The sequence below is a fragment of the Ceratotherium simum genome, chromosome 23, assembly GCF_057802395.1.
Source record: "Ceratotherium simum simum isolate JZ-2026a chromosome 23, ASM5780239v1, whole genome shotgun sequence".
Classification (NCBI taxonomy): domain Eukaryota; kingdom Metazoa; phylum Chordata; class Mammalia; order Perissodactyla; family Rhinocerotidae; genus Ceratotherium; species Ceratotherium simum.
Window position 1 is genome coordinate 21,996,434 of NC_141922.1, and position 23,517 is coordinate 22,019,950.

At 38.1% G+C, this 23,517-nt stretch overlaps 1 protein-coding gene across 1 annotated transcript in view; it reads right to left on the reverse strand.

Annotated features, from left to right (window-relative positions):
• Positions 1–3,331: 3,331 nt before the first annotated feature.
• COLEC10 (collectin subfamily member 10) overlaps positions 3,332–23,517 on the reverse strand; it is a 38,104-nt gene continuing 17,918 nt past the window's right edge. Inside the window, exons 2-6 of the mRNA XM_004431117.3 lie at positions 18,388–18,459; positions 16,942–17,013; positions 7,862–7,915; positions 6,100–6,195; positions 3,332–3,723 (exon numbers count right to left, since the gene is read on the reverse strand). Coding sequence (XP_004431174.1) covers positions 3,332–3,723; positions 6,100–6,195; positions 7,862–7,915; positions 16,942–17,013; positions 18,388–18,459 — 686 coding nt within the window. The remainder of the gene's footprint in view (positions 3,724–6,099; positions 6,196–7,861; positions 7,916–16,941; positions 17,014–18,387; positions 18,460–23,517) is intronic.

Genomic DNA, 23,517 nt, shown 5'->3' on the forward strand with positions numbered 1-23,517 from the left:
TATGCAATCCAGAGAGCTGAAAATTAGTTGGTTAACAACAATCAAAGCAGCCCATGTTTGGGTAATGCAGATCTAAGCAGGACAAAATACATTTTATTTTAAAGCCAGCAGTTTTTATTGGGTGAGTTGTCCAAAGTGTAGTCAATGTTTGTTATATCTCTGTCAGCACAGGATGTACACCTTTATACCATGTTGGGACAATGAATCTGGACATAAGGTATCTATTCTTGCCTAGTTATAGAATATGTTGCTTTGAGAAGGAAGCGTTGTGAAATTGTGAATTCGTTTTTTATTTTCTTCCCTTGGAACTTTCACGTAGTTCTTGGGAGGTACCCAGATGTGTCCCTGAAAAGTTGAGTATAAATTCAACTTTTTAAGAGTGAAATTGATTTTAAATGCTAATTATTTAAGGGAATTTTCTAGTGAATTCTTTTATGGGGCAAATAATTACTTACTCATTTCTATTTGGGGCAAATTCTGATTTTCATATATCTGCTTTGCTTTCCCTATATTTGTAGTTATCTGCAAAACTGTGGTGACACTGTGCTAAGTCACTTCCCCAACACTAATGCCATGTATAGATATTTGTGATTTAAAAACTAAACCAGTGAACAACAAATTTGTAAGACAAGTTTCTGAATCCCTGGCATCTCTGTTAATTAACTCTAATCTTTAACTTTGGAAAGTAATCAAGAGAGTCTATTTGAGCCCCTGCTATCATGAGGGAATCATCGATGAACTTCCATTCAATATAAGAACAATAAACAGAGGCTGGAGGGAACACTGGATTGGCAATTTCGATCAGCAGGCTGGAGTCCTGCTTTTCTCTCAAATGAGTTGATTTTGGTAAATTGCTTAGTTTCCTTGGGGCTCAGTATTCTCCTTGGAAAAGTGGCAGTAAGAATATCTTCCTTTTGTACTGCACAGAGTTTATCAAGATGGAATGAGAAGTGATATGTGAAGGCATTTATTTTGCAAAGCACAGAGTGAGTCACAAAATGTAAGTTTCATAGTAAATCTAATTAAGTGTGTGCTGCCTTTGAAATTTCTTCCAGGCAAGGTTGCAGGATGAATCCTATTCTTTGACTCTCAGTCATCGTCTCTTGGAAGCATCAGCAGCAAAGATGAGTCATTGAGAGAAATGCTATTGTTACTATTATAATAATCATAACAGAAATAATAACAATACAATATACACAATAAATATTCATACTTTGGGAGCTTAAAACAAATTAGAATATGGATCCCAATGTGAGCTGCCCCTAGGCGATGTTTGCTGTCCATTCCCTCTCTTCTCTCTTCTTATCCCTGTCTTTTCCTCCAAGCGTTTCCAGGTTCTTGTCCCTCATGCTCTTGGCTGACATTCTACTCAAGGATACTGGCTTCGACATGGTGTCCTCTTTGTAATTTTTATTAAATTGCCCTGCCTTCAAAATATCACATGCCACAGTCTCCAAAGTCTGAATAAGTAACTAGTTTATTAACCTGACAAATGGCAAACAGTCAACAAATTTCTGTTATTGAACTGAACTGAAGGAGACATTAATGTGAGATCTGGACTTTGATGTCATTGTATCCTAATGACATTCGATGTGGTTAGAACCTTCAGAACTTTTCCCCAGAGGTGAGAAATGGAGTCATGATTTTGGCTAGCAGACTGTTTCTTATGACTTAAAATTTGGATTAAAAACTGACTAGATACCAACATTTAAAAATACAAAGATACAAAGTTCCAGCTTTCTAGTTTCTCTCAAAATAACAGAGCATGTAGTGACATTGGGTCCTCTGTCGCAAAAATAGCAGCAACTGAGGAGCAGCTGGTTCCTTGAGAAGGACAAGCTGTGTTCAGTGTCCTAGGATCCCCACCACCTGTTCCACTTCATTTATTTATGTCATCTGTATGGCCCCTGTAGGACCTAAGTTTGCGACCCGCATTAAACCCACAGAAATAACCTGATGAAATCCTGTCTCATAACCAGTTAGTCATGGGTGAAATCATGGACAGATGGTTTAAGGTGAACATATGTTGTTGATCTAGTTCTCTCATTTCATTAACCATCTTGCCAGCATTTTAAACAGTCTAGTCTTATGTCACAAACTATACCTGAAGCAGCAGTTTATAGGGGGTGATCTAGAGTTTTGTTGAACTATTTATTTTTAAATTCCAAATGAAAGCTGCTTTGAGGTTTGATCTGCAGTTCAAAGTAGAATTTCACCAGCTCAGTAAATGTGAGTCCTAGGCATGTTCCAACCTCCACACATTCCTGTGATGTCATCTCTGGTAGTGGGGTTTTTTACAACAAACAGTTATGGAGAGTAAAGAGCCTCCTATGAAATGTCACCATGAGTGATATATTAGCAGCATGGAGGAGGGGACTTACAGACTTGGTGTTAGTAGCACCCTGAGGTTTCTAGAATTTTCTGATGGCTTCACAAACCCCGTCCCTCATTTCCCATGCCTAAGGGGAGGAAAGTTGATATGAGTAAACCAAGACAAGGAAAAATGGAGCCATATTAATAGCAGGGTACAATTTAGTATGAGGATTATAAATAATATTGTTTGAGAACAAACTTTCTTTTTCTTTTCAATTTCTAAAGTTTCCTTTTCCTCAAATCAGAGAGTTAATATCTGGGGGCTTGGGATTAAGTTGTGGGCCTATAGAAAGGGGGCCAAGGCAACTGCCTGGTATACTATAGGGAAGACTGTCAATCAGAAGCACAAAAGTTGTCAGTATGATTTCAGACGATCTGGAACAAGTCACTGGCCAGGAAGTTCCCCATACAGAGGTTTGAGGTTGAAGTATTTCTATGTCTGTCAAACAAGATGACTTTGCAAGTATGGCTATGGCCATGGTGGGTGACTGGTAAAAGAACTGAGGATTTTTGTTTCAAAGACAGATAATATCTCAACATTCCTATCAGAAGGCCTTCCCACATGTCTGGCTTTGGGCAAGGGCAGGTTAGCCTAATCATCACAGACCAACTGTCTAATTATGCACTGAGCTAGATAGTGGTTTAGGGCTCTAGGGAGTGGTGGCCAAGAGAACATTTCATTTGAAACATAGATGACCACCTCCTGCATAACCAGTAATTCAAACTCTCTCTCAGGACCCATGTAACCTGGTGAGCTATTGGCTAAAGAACATGCCATGTATGAAATTGTTCAAAATTGTTACAGAAGAGCATGGTGATGGAGACTCCAAACTTGAGTCTGTCATTTCTCACTTCTCTTGAGTCAGAATGAATTTAGTGTAATTAGGAAGAAAAGAGTGGATAAAAATAACTGCAATGGTAGTCACAAGGAAATAATGAATGCGTAGTGTGAGGGAAGTTACTTTTTCTTCTTGACAAACTCACAGACGAAGTACATGGTAAGATGGCACTCGGTGTCATTCCATCTGCCTGAGCTCAGCATCTCCACACAGTCCTCATGGCCATAGGGGTCGCTGGGCTCCCCCTCCTTCCAGTTGCTGTAGTTCTGCAGTGGAGTGTTGTCCGTGAACACATACTGCCCCTCCCTCTCAAGGTCATTCACCCCAATGAACACCCTGAAGAAGCCACTCTTGGCGACATAGTCAGCGATGAGTGTGTTGGCAGCTTCGTCCTTTGGCATGGCTAGCATGCCACCCCGGATCCGGCAGTGGGTCAGGGATTCCCTGTAGTTCTTCTCCTCCTGCACGATGTAGTAGAATTTCTCTTCGGTTTCCCTAATCCCTGCTATGACTTTGCAGAGAGGAAAAGAAGAGTATGATTATTCATCTCAAAAAGAAAAAGGCAAGTATATAATATTTCTGGACTTAAATTCACTTATTCAACATTCAACAATTATTTTGCCAGGCCCTGTTGTGAGGTATGCACTGGTTTAATATTTTCTCCACGTTTCTAGTTATCAAATGAAGAACAAACTCCTACCATTTGTCTTCCCTGCACTTCCTCCTTCACTTGCCACACAACTGTGAAGCAGAGAGTTTTTTGACAAAGACTAGTTGTATGAACTGTCACCCAGCTCATCTTAGGCTATTTTTCCCATCCTAGTTTATGCTCTTGCCATACTTACAGTCCCACGAGCATGCCCTTCTTTCTTCCGCATGCATGCCTTTCTTGCCTGGAAAGTCTTCCCACTGCTTCTATACCTGGCAAACTCTTACTTGTCCTTTAGATCTCAGTAGCAGTGTTTTCTCCTGTAAGAGCCTTTCCAATGCCCCTGGACAGACACGGGGCTCTTGTGCGTTCTCCCTCTATGTTTCCATTGCCCCTTCCACTTCATAGCACTCAACACATTTTAGCCTAATTGTTTGTTTGCGTGTCTCTTCTACTAAACTGTGAATGTCTTGAGGACAAGGACCACATCTTTGCCACTCTGTAGCCTTGGTGATTTCAACATTGCAAGGGATGATAAAAGCTTATTGAACTGATATGGGAAAATACAGGTTTTTCCACTTTGGGTCAAATTCCTGGCCTTTGAACATGTACATTGATTGAGATTGTCTATACTTCTCTCTAGGTTCATGAAGTAGACTGAGCTGCTGAGTAAATTTCAAGACAGAATTGGGGACTCAGAATCATCTTGAGCTCGTAATATGGTATACATGTTTTGGGCTTCAGGGGCATCTACATATACTTTTTAGAGTTCATAAATTAAAATTCATAAAGAAATCTGACCACTCAAATTTTAAGAACTATTGTTCTATGTTGAACCTCTGGGGTCTGCTTTATTCATTAGAGTTGAAGTCATGTCAGAGACAGCATCTTCTGTACAGGTTATAACCAGAGCTATAATTAGGGTAGTTAGTATCAAGCATTTCCTATGACTTTAGTATTACAAGTAAACAAGATGGCATCTGTGTGCTTCCAAAAATGTACAATAAATGTAGCTGGATTACAATAAAGGAAAGTACAACAAAATAAAACCAATTGTAATGTAACTATAATAGTTCCGTCTCAGAAGAAAACATATAAGCCCCACTTTAAGGGTTTTACAGTTAACTATAATGGGAAAATGGACAAGGGAAAACAAAAATGACTAATACGGGAAGTTGCAAAATTTAGAGAAACATAATGTTCCTATTGATTTGTACTGAGCGTAGAGAAGTGTGGAGGATTAGAATTGGCTACCTCAAAGTATGTCTCTTTACCTTGATTATTTTTAAGAACAAAAGACTCTAAAAGAAACTTTTAACTTCCCTCTAACTGCCTAAAAGAATTTAAGATAAAAGGCCTGTCCCCAGGACAGGCCATCACCGTAGATAACTCTGGGTATCAGTAGACTGTGAGGGTCCTTACTAAGCCCATTCTTATCAAAGTTTTGTTTACCAAACATTTGATTTTCCATTTCCATGTGAATTGCCTTCCTCTTCTTTGAAGTCCCAAACCACTACTTCCAACATCCTCCTTTGTCTTTAGCTGAAGATGATGTTTAAACTGACAGCTCGGCCATTCTGGCGAGTTACTCAGTTTTCCTGGGTCTCTCCTATGTATGCATTTTATAAAGCTTTGTTTGATTTTCTCCTGTTATTCTGTCTCATGTCAATTTAATCCGTAGCCCAGCCAGAAGGACTTAGAGTGGGTAGAGGAAATGTTCTTCCTCCCCTACAAAAGTCACCAAAACCTGTATTCAAGTCCCAGCTCTACTGTTCATTCGCTCTATCTGTGGACGATGTAATCTCTGTAAACTTCAGTTTAATCATAATACCTACCTCATAATTATTATTATCATTCCAAATACTCAAGAAAGCAGTTATCGTTTTTATTATTACTTCTATTTTCTGAGATGCTAGCTCTGTTTGAGTCTTGCTGTCCCTTTTTATTCTTAAAGTATAAGTTGCCAAACTTTGCTCTTTTCACCATTCCCCTCTTGTCAGAAAGTATCTTTTTCTACCCATAGGCAATGCATGTATGTATGAATCTATGTAGTGGACCTGAAGTGTCCTGGAGTCTGAGTGGACAATGAGCATTTTGAGAGACCTTTAAACTGGTGACACTATCTCTGTAGGCTTTTGCCCAACCCGAGGTATTTTCTGCCAGGAATATTGGAATTGTAGTGTTGAAAGACACTAAACCAATAGACAAATGGCACAAAGCAGAAGAGAATATATTCACCATTCTTGACGAACTTCATAGACGTCTTGAGGCGAGCAACACTAATATCCAGTTGTCCCACAACTTTCCGGTACCTTCCACAATCACAGACAGTACCTTTTAAATGACAAAAACTGTGAATTCATGTTGAAGCACATGCAGATCAGTTGAAAAGAGCAATTGCTCCCATCTCGATATTTACTATCTTTTTCTAGTTTGGCTATGTCTCTCTGAGAATGGCTATCTTTTTAGTCTTTTATTTAAAACAAGGTTTCCAATTTACATTGTCTTTAGGAATTCAGAAAATATGTTTTTAAATATTTTGAATAAGTTAAAACATAGTTCTAAACTAGATTTTTAAAAAGAAGAGCAACTATGACAAACCACTGCATACATATTGTGGACCATTTGGTATTTTTGTCGAACACAAAATGTACTTGTCCAATCTCAGAATAAAATCTTTACAGCTTTCTTAAAATGTATTTCTAGCCAGTCTTCTCTTCTGTTGCTGCATTGTTCACTGGCTCACACAACTCTCCCAAGACAGGAGAAGGCTTACATGATGAAATCAAATGTTAATTTTGATGATCCATTTGGAGTATAGATTGAGTGTTTCAAGGACTAAGTTTAAATCTTGTGAATAGATCTAACTTACAATTTCAAGATCCACTTGCCTCATTTGTGCATTAACTATGATTTTAATTTCTGCCTTTCATTCTCCTTTGCTCCTTTATCTTTTCAATGACCTACTGATATTGTGACAGGCAAGGAATTGTAAGGAAAATGATGTGAAATTCAAATAATTCCCTTTTTCTATTTAATGGTCACTTCACATGAACATTTCCATTTTCTTTTTTATTAGTTGAAAAATAAAAAGAATTTTATTAGCCAAAGGAAAAAATATCTGTGGCTTTGTTTATCCACATTCACAGTTAAATATAAGGGATTTTTTTTTTTTTTTTTTTTGGTGAGGAAGAGTGGCCCTGAGCTAGCATCTGTTGCCAATCTTCCTCTTTTTGCTTGAGGAAGACTGTTGCTGAGCTAACATCTGTGCAAGTTTTCCTCTATTTTGTATGTGGGATGCTGCCACAGCATGGCTTGATGAGTGGTGTGTAGGTCTGTGCCCAGGATCTGAACCTGCAAACCCTGAGTTGCTGAAGCAGAGCACACAAACTTAACCACTAATCCGCTTGGCCAGCCCAAATATAAGGGATTTAAAACAGTTCTCAGAATTAGTCTTCACTACACTCTTGTAGATAGAAACAACTGAGGCTCCCCAAGAACAGTCTACCTTCTTTCCCTGCATATAGCACTGGAAATAAAACTCTCATTACTCAGGGAGAATCTTCCTGGCCATTGAAGGCATGTTCTGTAACCATGGGCATTTCTGTATCAGGCCAGGTTGCTGCTGGCAAACTGCTGGCCACTATTCGGTTGAGATGCCGGAGGAATGTGAATCATGCTGATACAGTCCTATTGCTGAGGCCATTGTGGATTCTCCTCTTGGTCTAGGAGAGTGAGGGCTGCTTCCTGATGTGCTAGGTTTACCTCCTCACAGCAAGCAGGACGGGGATGGAACGTGCCATCATCCCCTTCCACAGGACTTGGAAAGTTGTCAGCAGGTAGAAAGGACAGTCCCCTTCTTCCCTTTCCCCGAATCCAAGTAAAATAAAGTTAAGCACACTGAAAAGACTCTTGTTTTTCTGTAAAAACATATTTATTTTTGAGATGAATACATTTGGAATGATGCTATAAATTAACGAGAAAAATAAGCATATCATACCTGCTTTCCCTTTTCCTCCAGGTATCCCAGGCAAACCCTTTTCCCCTTTGTCACCTGAATAAAAACAATAGCCACAAAAAGAACGATTAAATAAAATGGGGAATTATTTCAGACAGACAATAAATCAGAGGAAACAGTTTTTAAATTTCATTTGCAATATCTCCAACTAATATTCTTTGGTTTCATATAAATAATTTGATTTTGAGTTGGCTACGCAGGTACAACTAACCAAACAGGTCAATTTATTTAGATTGAATGTAGAATTCCAGTAGGATGTGAAAGAAACATTGAAATTTATGTCACCTACCCTATTAACATGTTTTTATAATGTGGCCTTCTGAATAAGGCTAATAAAATTTTCTGCATGTTTTAAATTTTAAACTACTGTTGTTTTGCATATGTGGATCAATTGATTAGCACATAGCAGTGTCTGTGTATTTATTAGGCCTCCAAGTTCTTCCACGTGGCTTTGCCCTTGGATTTTCACAAACAAGTATTGTGCTTTTTCAATTTACTTCAACAAATATTTACTGTTTACTTACTCTATGCAAGACAAAAGTCTTGGTACTTTGAGAGGCTATAAAGAGAGACAAGACTAAATTTCTGACTTGAAGGAGTTTACACTTTTTAGAAGAGATGTGATGTATGCAAATATCTATAATATAAAGTTGTGTCAAATATATTATACCAAAATATCAACCTTGATAACTTTCCCTTCTGCTCTTCTTTGTATGTGAACATTTTCTTGTTCAGTCAGAGGCATCCACAAAGTAATTCTCAGAGAATCAGGATTATTAAAGCAGAGAGAAAAATATGTTGATGTTTTTCAGCTTCAAAATAAACTCTTGAAGCCCGACATCAGACACAATAATTGAAAGCAAAAGCTTTTGATTTATAAGAGGAAATGTTTGGCTGAAGTTCTTGAGAATCAAAAGAGAAGATCCTGATAGAAGTGAAATAGAGTTTATGCTTCAATGATGATCTGGAAAAAGAACAAGAAAGAGCTCAAGAGTGATAAACACGGAATGAAGGTCATCCAGGCTAGAAAAGAGTATGTGGCTTACACTTGTAGGAGTTTGGTGTGGCCAGGAATTGGGTATACCACCCAAGGGGGCAATGTGAGGGGGAATGAAGTCAGCATTGAGGTTCTGCCTAACTGCACCCTTTACCAGCAAAAGGGAATAAGTGGGAGCCACTCTAAAACCCATAGGGTGTTCTGAGTTGCCGGCCCAATAGCTGTCCTTTTCGTCACTGTCTGCTGACTGCTTTTCATTAAGTGTCCTGTACATATTGACTGTTGATTGTCCAGAAAGGCCTGACTGTCAGGGCCCCAATGATTTGCTGAGCCTTTCCAAATTGACCCATGTGGACACTTTTCTTTACAGTGATGCCAGACATTCAAGAGCTCTCCAGACAGAAAGAGGGGGTCTTTGAAACATGGAATGCAGTTTAAGTACACAGGAGGAAGCCTCAGAACTTATACTTGGATGAAATGAGATAAAGATGAAATCTATGACAATAGAATGTGATAAATATTGTAAGAGAGAAGGAGCTAGAAGAGATAGTGCTTCAGCTAGAAGGATGGAGGCGGGCTCTCCTGAGGAGGTAGCCTTGGAGCTTGACTATGAAAAGCTTCAGCAGGTGAAGATGGGAACAACGTAGGGGACAACATAGAGCAAAAGTACAGTTGGGAAAAAAGCATGCAAATATGCCAAGCACCATGATGAGGAAGATAGATCTGCTCACACCTAAGTTGTGCCCTGCAAATTCCTCATTTCCCTTATATGTACATTAGAAAAGATAAGAATAGATTTTGAAAATATATGAATGGAAGAAAGGGAAAATATATTTGCTAAGTGCCAATAATTTGTCAAGTACTGTTTTGATACTTTGTAGATATTATCATATTAAATCCAATGAGCTAGGCACTATCATTATCTTTATTCTGCAACGGAAGAAACTGAGGATCAGAGAGGCAAAATAATTTGCTCAAGGACATCCAGCAATTCAATGGCAGTGTTGGCATGGAAACCCAACCACTTCTGACTCCCCAGCTCACGGTGCTTCCCAAATAATTTAAGCAATAATTTAATGAAGCAAAACAAAGGGTTTGAAAAATGTTATCAAAAGTTGAAAGGAATATCAGTCCTACCACCACCAAAAACTGTATGGACTTAAAAGATCGTATGGTTTAATGGTTTATATTTTGGTTTAATATGGTTATATTTAATATATAAAAGATAACATGGTTTAATATTTTAATTTTTAAATAATGTATTTTCTTTATATGTGAATCCTTTTACTTCAACATGGGCTAAAAGATGATTCTAGTTCTGCTGTGATCCTAGTTCTGGGGTAAGCTCAATAATGGACATAAAAGAAGCATAGAGTATTTGCTTTGGAAAATGATGGGTTTTTAAGGAAAACAAAGCACACGCAAGAGACCAAGGAGATGGGACTCTTTCACTATCATTCATTAACAGAGTGAAATAATGGAAACGTATGGTAAGTATTCAGAGAAGGCAAAGACGGCTGTGGATCAGAGTAGAGAAGGCTTCATTGAGGTAGTAGCCTGTAACTGGATCTTAGGAGTGTGGGAAACAGATTCTTAAACTGCTAAGTGGCTTTTTTTCTGACAAGATATAAGTACTGTGACTACTTTCTAGTATTGTGACATGAATTTCTTTCCTTTTTAGCAAATGGGAAAGTCAAAGCAATATGGTGGAGCGAAAGACCATGGAAGTCCAAAAAAGCAGGGCTTGAATCCTGGCTCTGCCACTTACTAGCTGAATGAGGACAGGCGGCTTAGTTTTTGTAAGCCTCCACCTCATCACTTTTAAAGTGGAAATAATGGTACCTAAAACCATAAGATCATTAAGGAGGATAATTAGATAATGCCATCTTATCACGGGCTTAGCTCTGTGCTTGACTCCTAGAGGATGCTCAACCATTGTTAGCTTCTGCCCTTAAATCAGAGTTATGGTTAATTAAAGCATATGCCAAGCACTTAGCCAGTTCATGGAGGATGTCAGCTTATAAAGTCTGATTCCCTAAAATGAGTTCTGGTTTAAAGTCATACACAAAATCTTATTTTGGCCCACGGGCAGGAACATGTCTGTAATAACTGTCTTAAGGTTGAAGAATTAGAGGTTGCATTTAAGCAAACAAACAAAAAATCATAATGCTTTCACTGTAAAAGGATTACTGACCTTAAGTGAAAACATTTATTTTGCTATGAGATTGAATTTACCTATACTAAATCATTCTTTCTTACTCCTCAAATGAAATATTGACATCCAGAAAGCTACCTTATCCATGCAAGTGACAACATTAAGGTCAGCCCAGAAAGTGGAGATTGATCTGAGTTGGTGCAAAATTTAGAAGGGCCATTGACAAAATGAGGACAATAAATTTCAAAGTACAGATTAAAAATGAAATTAATTCAGGTGAGCCAGAACATTGAACCTCCATTTTTTGAAATTCCAGGACATGCTCATAAATTTTGATGGCATATCTCCGGAAGAGAAAGAAATCTTAGCCAATGGTGGAAATGGATGTTAAGGGAAAGTGGTACTTATAAAGAGTGGAAGAGAGGACCACATCATAGAAAATAATATATTTTATCATTCATTTTTTTACCCTTAATGCAACAAATATTTAGAAAGTTTCTATTATATGATAAGCATTAGGATAAAATGGTTAAAAAGTAGGGTCCCCACATAAAGCTTATACTTATTTAAGCAAATAGATCCAATAAATCTTTCATTCATTTGTTCCCCCCAGATGTTCACAGTCTATAGGGGGAAACAGATAAGCTGATAAGCCATGACAATGAGTAAAATGATAGGGGTATGTACTGGGTGCATATCCACTGAGCATGAATGAGGAATTGGCCTGAAGAAGATGAGGTTAGTTAACCCCATTGTTTCAAGATTGTTACTTTTTCAATATTTGTGGTAGTTTGTCCACATTGAGACTCAGAATATCACACTAAAACTCTTGACCATTCCTTGTCTCTGTCATCTACCACCCTCCCAAGTTACCTAGTCTTATTCTATGAAAGGATTAAGACTTGGCTCTAAGTCATTAACTCCAACTCTCCTAGTTGGAGTCTTATCTAGATTTAACTCATCTAAACCTAAGAAAGTACAACATCTGGAAAAACTCATTGACAAATGAAGTGTTTGAATTCTGGATATGTTCATGGCAGGGACTTACCCTCGCCCTCCACTTCTGCTCATCTTCAGGGCAATACTTGGGATCTGAACCTCATCTAACACGGGTTCATCTCAGAAATCTGGGTACCAACATTCCACTTTCTGGCTACATCTTTCCCTCCCTTTAACAAGTTGTTAAATGAAGCTGATACAGCCAGGAGCAGATCTATGCTGCATTTTATCTGACGCTTATACAATTTGAGGAGCCCTCTTTAAGAAAAATAATACAAAGTTACAAATGGAAAAGTGGTTATAAATATGAGTAATTGGGGCTGGCCCAGTGGTCTACTGGTTAAGTTTGCACACTCTGCTTCAGCGGCCTGGGGTTCACAGGTTCGGATCCTGGGTGCAGACCTGTGCACTGCTTATCAAGCCATGCTGTGGCAGGCGTCCCACATATGAAGTAGAGGAAGATGGGCATGGATGTTAGCCCAGGGCCAATCTTCCTCAGCAAACAGAGGAGGATTAGCAACAGATTTAGCTCAGGGCTAATGTTCCTCACCCCCCACCAAAAAGAAGAATACTTATTATAAGAAAATAAATAAAAGCAAATCACTAAATTTTGAAAGTAGACAAATGTCACATTACAAAATTCACTAAAAATCATAATATTTTCATTAATAAATGAATTTTGTGCCTCCACAATTCTTTTTTCATACATTATGGGCTGCATATGTTTGGCTGCATTCATGGTCAACTGACCTAGCACTATTCATTGATAGTTGCATTGTTTGTTTCCCATTATAAAGTAATGTCAACTTTGCATAAGTCAAGTTTGGGGGTCTGTTTCTGCATACTCTATTCCTTTCCATTGGTCTGTTTGTCTGTTTCTGCACTGAATCAACACTATCTCAATGGCTGTAGCTTTATAATAAATGTTTAAATTCAGTAACTTAAATCTTCCACCTTATTTTTCTTTTTCCAGACTGTCTTGGGTATTCTTGGTTCTTTTCATTTTGATATAAATTTTGAATTGGCTTATCAATTTCCAAGAGAAATACATCTGGGATGTTGATTGAGGTAGCATCGAATCTATAGATTACTTTGGGGAGAATTGACATCTTAACAATATTGAGTCTCCCAATCCATGAGTATAGTTTACCTCCGTTTCCTTAGATATTCTTTAAGGTCTCTCATTATCATTATGTAGTGTTTGTGGTAGAGGCCTTATAGATCTTTTGTTAGATTTATTCCTAGATATTTGATAATTTTGATGCTATGATAAATGACATCTTTTTAATTTCATTTTTTTAAATTACTTTTGGTATGTAGAGACAAAATTGATTTTTATATGTTAAACTGTCTAAAAAACTTAACAATACAAATAACTAATCTGTAGATTCTTTTGTATTTTCTGGATATATAATCATGTCATCTGCAAATAATGAGGCTTTTATTTCTTCATTTCCAATTATTGTGATTCTTTTCTCTCATTCTTGCATTTTCTCCTCTGGCTAGAACCTCTTCTATAATATAGATTAGAATTGGTGGTGAGGGCTGTGCTCATCTCATTCCCAAGCTCAGGAGAGAAGTGTTCAATGTTTCATTATTGAGCAGGATTTTTAAATAGGCGTTGTTGTTGTTGATATTCCTTTCATATTAAATATTTTTCCTTTTATTTCTAATTTGCTAAGATTTTTTAAAAACATGAATAGATGTAGTCTAATTAAATGTTTTTCAGAATTGTTGGAGTTCCAAGTGGAAATTTTCATTTTTGAAATGAAAAAAGAGTGGCATTTTCCAAGGCCACTCTTCTTTGGCAGGCCTTGAATACTAATTCTGTTTGAGCAACTTCCTGCTCAAGCCTCTGAGTCTTTTACTGCTGCCTCACTTCTGAGTTGGTGAATGACTTGAAAGGAAAAGTAGTACAGAATGTAGGACTCACCTTAGTGTGATTCCCTCCTCCTCCAGATCATGGCCCCTAAATTCCTGTTCAATTTGGTAGCCCTCTCATGCCTTCAAATATATATTTGCTTTTTGTGTTCTTGTTTGTTTTTTTGACCCAGCTAGCAGAGGGATTAATGCAGGTGAATCTCTCACGGCGTATAGCAGAAATCTGAATTTTGTTATTATTATTAATAGTGTAAGAAGTTTCTTTCACATTTACAACTCATTACTGATGATGTATCTAAATTAAGAATATTGTCAAATTTGAGAATACCTCTGTAAAGTCTTTTTCACATATAAGTTGTTAGATTCGGAAAAACTTTCCACAGACTAGCTCTGGCCCTGTACATTTCAAACCTTGTTTCATTTCCACAATCCACACATATCTTGTGCTGGATGCTCCAGGACACAGTCATATGATGATCTGACCTCTTCCCCTGCACTTTTTCATTGTGACTTTGGATAGATCTGCACAGTAAGTGGTAGGAGTATTCTTGGAAGCTATTCCTACATTGGAATTGTTAACTGTACATGGAAGTAACTGCAAACTACATAAATATATCCTATGAAGTCCAAATAAAACATGTCCCTCCCTCAAGTTCTTCTTAGCTAGTTCCCAAAATACTTGTGTTCACTCCAAAAACCACCTGACACAGGAGCAGTGTGATGGAAGGAGATTGACGTAGGAGACAGTAGTCTTAACCCATGCTTTCTCAGTGGGGGCAATGTCACCTCAAGGATGCAGAAGTTGGTTCTTGGGGGGAGGTGAAAGAATCTTACTCTTTTTTTATATATAAATCACAAATATACACACAATACATAACAGATATATAGTCCATGGGTGGTATTAAAATTTCATAGGAGGGGACAATTAAGACAAATATTCTAAAAAGATTTTTAGGGGTGCAAAATTTTAAAAAAATGTTGAGAGGCACTATTCTAATCAGTTGAGGTTAAAATGTCTTACTTTACAAATTTTGCCAAGACATAAGTCCATGTGCGTTCATTGCTAAGGCTCCTCTCAGGGTCTTGGGAAGGACCCAAGCAAGTGAGGGGCTCTGAAGCCAAAGTTTCATTAGCTTCATGGTAAAACCATTAGAGATACGTGCTACAGTAGGACTCATGATCTATAAGGGGTCCATGGAGTTCTTCTCAGCTATGAGGAGTTTAACCAAGTGAACATACAATATATAATATCATACAATATAAGCCACTATAAACATAGCAATTTCTCTTCAGTGGCGTTGCCCTCTTTCTGCCCTCAAATGCAGGTCAAAGCAAATTTCTTAAAGGAATGAGCTGGAAAAGAGTGGAGAGAGAAGTACTGAGCTACAGGATAAGGGCAGAGGGGCCACAGCCTCAGCTCAGGCAGCATCTATCAACTTGCCTATAAGAACACACTGCTGGCCACTGCGAGGCACGTGTTTGATTATGCAGCTGCTCAAGCATGTATGGAAGGCTGGACCATACAAGGCTGCAGAATTCTATTCCCCATGGCACTGAGTTTCCCCTGATCTATACCTTTGCACAAGTATCTCTTACATCTCCCTCCAATGCCTTTTCCACATTTCCATAAACACGTTACTATTCTTCAAGACCTAAGTCAGTTCTTCTTCATGTCGGTCTTGCTTTATTCTCCCACATGGTTCCTGTAGTAGTCATATAGTTATTCAGTATTATAATTCCTTCTGAGAACGTTCTATCTTCCTAAATAGTCTATGAGTTCCTTGCAATAAAATTTGATTCTCATTTAACTTTTTATTTTCAAACCAAGCAGGCCAATGCCTGTATGAATCACTGAATATCTGAAGCAATTAGAAACTGCTACCATTGTGGGGCTTTATGAGAAGACAATAGGGAAAGAGTGTTTAGATAATAAAGAGAAGGCTACTCTATTTTGCAGTATTGCAGCAGTAATTATGTACAGGATCAGGACAGGACTGAAAACAAAAGAGTGTGCACATACATACTTCAAGTTCCTGTCCTGTTAATAGATCCCAGACACAGAATTATTATTATCCCACTCAAATTAAGAAAGAAAATTATACTGTTCTGTGCTGCCTTGTGCTTTACGAATAGTTTTCTACTACAGAACACGCTTCATGGTCATGATACCCATTTTAATTGTATCCAGGATTCCAACCAATAGATCCCAGGAGAGAATTCAATATAGAGATGACTCAAACTTGACGTTTGATTCTGTCTCTGAATTTCTGTTATGTTTTGCTCAAGTCCCTTTCTTTTTAGACACATTGCTTATGTACAGAAGAAACAGCAAAGATATGAAGAAAGAGAAAATTCATATTTTTTCTATATGTATATGTATGTTTTATTTGAATTTACATTTTTAAGAGTGTTTTAAAAAACAGTGTTGGAATTGTGTTGTGTCCCTCCCTTTCAGCTCCATGTTGTTCATTGGCATTCAGACAAATACCGCAGCTCTGTGGAGGCAGCTCATGAGCCAGATGGACTAGCTGTCTTGGGAGTATTTTTACAGATGAGAGTCCACTATACTTAAAATCCATTTTAGGGGCTGGCCTGGTGGCACAGTGGTTAAGTGCGTGCGCTCTGCTTCCGTGGCCCGGGGTTCGCAGCTTCCGATCCTGAGCGCGCACCGATGCACCGCTTGTCAAGCCATGCGTCCCATATAAAGTAGAGGAACATGGGCACAGATGTTAGCCCAGGGCCAGTCTTCCTCAGCAAAAAGAGGAGGATTGGCATCAGATGTTAGCTCAGGGCTGATCTTCCTCACAAAAAAAAAAAAAAAAAAAAAAACAAATCCATTTTAAATAATTATGTTGATTAAAGGTTTCAGTCGTGGAATAGACAGTCTAGGGTTTTTTTTTTTTGAGAAAACTCATATCTTAAAAGAAAGAAAAAGGATCATTTTCACGATATAGAGTCTTTCAAAATATATCAGGAGTATGCTCAATTTGCCTTGAGTTGCTACCGGAGAAGAGTTAAAATGCGGCTTACCCTTCCTGCCGATGGGCCCAGTCTTGCCAATGTTGCCCAGGTCTCCTATATCACCCAGGTCTCCCTTAATTCCTGAAAAACAAAGCATGTCATTTTTATATCCTAAAGTTTTATTTTCCCTTTAAAGATGTGGCTAATATATGATAGTCACTTGAAGGAAATACCAAAATTGCATTCTTCTCTCTGTGGTATATAATATATATCCTGTGCTATATTATCTGTTTTAATAGCATTCTAATGTACATATTAAAATTAAAATGTGGCTGAGTATGACAATCTTGGACCTAATGATACTAAAATGCTTACTGATGTAATAATTCTAAAAGGTCTATAGCAGAGGATGTTTAATCTAAAGGTCAGATAAGGGGCTGAGTGGAAGAATTCTTGCATTCTATTCTAATTCTGTTCCTCTCGAGATCCATTTTTGGCTTCACTTTGGGATTCTATTTCCTCTCTATTTTAAAATGAGATTTGACTATTTCTGCCACTTTAAAAAAATGGAGGGAAGGCACAATCATAAAAACTAGCGATCAAAGAGATATCAGAGACTGTCCTACCAAGTTTTTATGCAAAAAAATATGATCAAAGCACTGAGTTCCTCCAACACTGTTATTAATTTTGTTTTTTTATGATGATCTAAAAAATATTCATCAATTATAAAACTATATTTTGTGATAATACTTTTGCAATAGTTTGTACATATTTATAGACTATTGTACATATTTATAGAATAAGAAGAGATTAAATCAGCATTCCTCAAATTGAGGTCTCAAAGGCTTGTGAGTCTTTTCTTCTCTTTAAATTACTGAAGATTTTAAAGTCAGTGTTCGAGGGCCACTACCTTGTAGCAGTTGGCAGGGACTATTTCTAGTGCTTGGAAGACCCATGCTTACACATCACAGTCCAGAGGCTATCCTTTGGTGAGACTTACTCTTGGCTTTGTGAGTAAAAACATTCCAGCCTTTGTGTTATCCTCATTTTCTATGCTCCTACTCCTCTCTACCATTCACCAGAGATCTTAGAGAAGGCGAGTAAATCAATGGACCAGACAACTCTTTTTGTTCCTTCTCAACTTCCTCCTTAAGCTCTAGGCCAGCCAAAAACAGTTGCTTAGCAGTGGCTTCCGAGGAGAGACACAGCTATGAACACAGCTGTGTTTCTAAAATTTATTTCTTAGATATTCCAGGAGACTGCTATTCCCTGGGGCCTCCAGAGTGTTCCACTCTGGCCAGCCCTAAGGATGCAGCTTAAGAAATGTGTCCAAGTCTTGTTGACAGGCGATCTAATAAGAACTCTCTGGTGGTGAGTAAATTCATATCTGAAATATATTTCCTGCATCTTTGGAGCAGAGTGTGTTATGAAAGCTGCTAATTTCCAGGGCAAGGCCAGGAGAGAGAGAAGAGCAATTCTAACATTATAGTGTCAAATTCAAATCATTTTACCTACCTTTTGGCCCCATGCGTCCCACTTTGCCATGCTTTCCCTCTTCTCCTGGATCTCCTTTTTCACCATCATCTCCTTTTGAAATGGAAAATGAGTGAGTGAGGCAGCTCAAATAGTAACATAAGCACCTACTCCCCAGGATACGGTGAACATGGTTGGACTCTATCCCGCAGCTCAGTGCTTGCCTTGCAACTCTGATGTGAGAATGCATATAGGCCCTCATGGACTGGACATTCAGGGAAAGAGAAGAAACTTCCAGAATCTTTTCTCTTTCACTTTTCTCCACAACTACTTCTATATTTAAAGAAATATCCTTGCTGGTGAATCCCTGAAAATTTTGTTTGGCCTGACAAACCTATAGTTTTGCTGGAGAGTCTGGCAAAATCTACAAGCATTTACAAGTATATATCAATATACATGTATACAGATGTACTATGTATAAAAATATATATAGGGGCTGGCCCCATGGCATAGTGGTTAAGTTCAGCACGTTCCACTTTGGTGGCTCAGGTTTGCAGGTTCAGATCTCAAGTGTGGACCTACACCACTCATCAGCCGTGCTGTGGCGGGGACCCACATACAAAATAGAGAAAGACTGGCACAGAGGTTAGTTCAGGGTGAATTTTCCTCAAGCAAAAAAAATAAAATAAATAAATACTTTCTAAAATATATATATACACAATATGAATATATATTTATATATGTTATATAAATATATACAATTCTATAAATATATAATAATATAAAAATATTATGTATAATATATGTAAATTTATTACTCACTGCATGCTTGGGGACCCCAAAATTATAGGCGTGGACCGGGAAGCTATGAACAGAAGACTAGATAGGAATGGGGAACTTTGCAGTTCTGTGGAGAAGCGACTTTCTTAGTCATAGGTGAGTCTAGCTCTAGCACCTCACCCAATCAAGAAGGACTGAGTGAGTGATTTAATGAAAAGTGCCCTGTACTGTGAATCAGGAGTCCTGGATTTTAATGTCATGGTAGTCACTGATAAGTTGAGCAAATCTTTAACAGTTAGTGATTGAACTTATTGGCTTTGGAATACAACAGATCTGGACTTGAGATTCAGCTCTACCACTTACTATCTGGAGAAAGTTGAATATGAGTCTCATTTTTCTCTCCTTCAAAATGAACTAATAACACCCACTAGAGAGTGCTCTGAAGAACCTGGAATAAGATAATATGCATAAAAGACAAAATCAGTGCTTAACAATAGTGGCTATTGTTATTCTTTCCTTTATACTTAAGTTTCCTCATCCTTTACCTGGAAATAACACATGGCCTCCCTACCTCTCTCAAGTGTTTTAGGATCAACAAGGTGAGCGTGTGACTGTGCTTTGAAAATAAAGAGCTCAACACACACGATGTTATGACCAGCACCTGCGTTATCACCACAGCAATCTGAGGACATGAAGGAGTCCCATCCACCACTACTGGAAAGAAGTAGGTAAAAGGCTTCTAAAGAAAAAAGTGAAATTCCTGGGATTTGACAGTTTGGGAGAGAGAAAGTTGAGATGTTCATTTATTTATCCAGAAAAAGCACGACCAGCCATTTTCTATTTTTTTTTTTTTTCTGAGAGCAGAGTGTTATTATTTTAAATGAAAGCATAAGCAATGTATGGAAGACTTGGGTTTCCAGGTTGTGAGGTTGGTCAAGCGTTGGAACGCTTCGCATGGAAGCTGTAGAATGTCTTTCTGGAAAAGGATTTCAAAAAAGAATGCACAGATGGTTTGTGTAATCAGACCAGAGGGGTGATGTGGGTGGTCTAGATGGCATTTCTCCAGCTAAAGTTGCTAGTGAATGTTTATTGAGCAATTGCAATGTGTGCCACATACTGTGCTAATGTAATTATCATAGCAATTCTAGGAGGTGAACATTATTATTATTCCATTATACGAACAGAAAAACTGAGATTTGAGAATAAGGTGCTTGTCTATTGTCATAGAACTTGTGAGTGGTAGAAGTAAGATTCAACAACGTGTGGTCTTTGCCCTTCCAGATCCCTACCTGTAAACAATTGTCCCTTCCAGTCTAGGCTTCTGTGATTCTTAGCAGATTGTGGAGTACAGAGAACTTCACACTGTGCCAATTTTTTCAGGTAAGAGGCAGAAAGAATGACAGTTCAGAGGAGATGCAGAAAGAATGACAGTTTTGTTCTTTTGTTAAACAAAAAATATAATGGGAAAGAAAAAAATCCCAGCTTATTATCTCAATGACTTACATTGTAACTACAATGTAATTACTCAATACATTCTCACAGAGAATGTCTCCTTGAGGTGGTTTAGTATAATTGAGACCTGCCTTTGCCACTCGCTAGCTGGGAGAACTTGGGAAGTCCTTCAACTCTTTTGAGCCTTGTTTTACTATTTGTAGAATGGACAAAATAATATCTTTTTCAGAGAGTTCTAGTAAAGGAAAAATTAGAGAAGTATTTTCCTTCAGGAAGCCCTCTCTAACACTCTCGGGCTGGGCTAAATTCTCCCTCTAATTACATTCATTGTTTAAATTATTACTTTATACTGAGCGAGTCAGTCTGTGCTATGCCTTACACTCGTCTGTGACTGGTGGGGTGGCTGGAGTCATGAGTGATTTATTCTACTATCTCCAGAGTTTAACACACTGCCTGGCTCTGGTGCTTAATAAATGTAGTTGAACTGGATATGCTTTGTAAGCCATAACACATTTTACAAATGTAATGATAGTGTTCATCGAATACTATGTGCCAAAATGTTCTTAGTACTTGACATGCATTCTATCGTTAGATCCCCACAACAACTTTTGAGGTGGATACTATTCTTAGCTCCATTTTACAGATGAGGAAATAGGGCCAAAAAGAGGTTAAGTAACCTCCCAGGGTTGCACAGTTCATAAGTGGTAAAGCCAGGATTTGAACCAGGGGATTTGCCCTCAAAGCTCATGTTCTGAACAAACTGTATGATTTGGAACAAATTTCTCACTTCACACTTCTGGATCTTGGATTGCTAGTCTGTACAGTGAGACTAAAGATGCATGTCCTGCTCACCAAAAGGCAAGATCAAAGGCAAGCATGTATGCGAATTACTTTGTGACTCATAAAACCACACGAATGTGAATTATTGGTGCCATAATTATTTCTCCTCTTTCTCCCCCTTCCCGTGAGCTTTCTCATTCATTTTCAAGTAAGTATCTAACTGGAGGCAGCTAGATGAGTGACTTAGCCATCTGCTGCTCCCTGGTGGCTCCTGATGGAGACCTGGGAGAGTGAAAATAGGATTATTATTCTTCTGACCTGTGTGCCCTGTGTCCCAGCCTGGTGGTGAGCGGGCTGTTGGCAGAGATGAAGTAAACAACTTGTGCCCTTGTCTTCAGCTTGGGTCCTGGTTCATTTGGTCTTTGGGGCTTGCTTTAATGAGAACAGAAGAGAAGTCTAAAAGCAAGCTTTGGAAAGGATTCCCCACATGGCTCACAGTTGTCTGCTTTTATCCTCTTGGCAATATTTCATTAGATTAGTAGAGTAATTTAGACTTCCTTTCCTTCTTTTAAAAATAGCCACTTACATTTTAAAATTAAATGAAAAGCTATCAACTTAAATGAACTAATTTTAATTTTACAAAAATGATTTGTTTTCACCCCCTAGGCCACCAGCTTTCTGTGATAGTCTCTCCAGCAGAATTCCAACAGAGTACACAGTTGACCAATTATTCTGAGGTAGGACTTTTTTTCCCCAACAAGCAAAAAGTCTTTTCAAATTAAATTCTAGTTTGAAATGAAATAGCTGAACCCAGGTCAGTGCCCCCTACTTGAAGGAAGTAATTATTAAAAATTAGTGAATTGGTTTTTGGAAATGCTAAAGAAAATTCACTGGAAGCTGTACTTTTCCCACTGCCAAAATACACTTATGGACTGGGGTGGGGGGGGTTGTTAGCAATCCTTCTCCTGATCAGCCATAGAAGTGAGTGGGATAGATGGTATGGTGTGCTTTACTAACAAGGCCAGGACCCTTGCCTAAAATATGTCTTCCCACCCCTACTTACTCCTTTTTCCCATATATACCAATTGCACTCTCATTCTTGGAAATTTCTATAGTCATATCGATTACCCCCAGACCTTGCATACAAATCAGATACACTATTATGGTTATCCAGTGGACCACCTCCCAGTACTTTCCCTTCACCAATCACAACCTTATCATTTCACTGAAATATTTGGTCCTCCCCTCCTTGTGACCTACTGTTGTCTTCCTTCTCCCCATTCACCTAGTTTATCAGTCCCTCTGTGCCTTCACCTACCTCCCCATACATTCTGAATTCTTTCAACACAGTCACTTCTGCACAGCTCTCCCTAAGGCAAAAGGAGTGCAGGGCATTGGTGAGGCGAGATCTGGAGCAAGTCATTTAATGTCTCTGAGTCTCAGTTTCATCCATAAAATGGTGAAAACAATCCTTACTTCATAGGATTGTTGTGGACTAAAGGAGACAATGCATGAAAAGTGTTCAGCACAATGCTTGCCCTTGGTAAACTCCTCTATTCTTGTTTTAATGAGAGGAGAAGGGAGGTATAAAAATGCTTATCATTGTTATCATCCTCATCACCAGAAATGACATCCCTTTTGAACTTTCCTTTGTATTCACTACCTCAATCTCTGTCCTATAATCATTACTTACTTTTTTACTTGACTATGTGTTTTTTCACTCTTTACTATGATAATTTCCACACAAAGACAGAAATAAATATACAGCCATTACTGAGATTTAGTGATTAACATGTTGTCATTGCTTCTTCTATGCATTTTTAATGATTTTTTTAAAAAAGTAAATTATAGACATTATGACATATCTTCCTTAAGTACTTCAGCAAGTGTCTCTGAAAGGTAAGAAGATTCTCCTATGTAAACATAACATTGTTACATCAATCTTACTTTTTAATGGGCTGCAGGGATTTGCTAAAGTCACCTTCAGAGTATTCTGTGATCTCGTTTATCTCGAGCCCATACTGCTGTGCTGCATATAATCTAATAAAAAAGAGGTGAGCACTCAGAAAGAGAAGCATTCAGAGGAGTAAACTTAGGTTCTTTGAAAACAAATCATAACAAATAATTCCATTTTCTCTTCTGAAAGGACTACTAATAGAC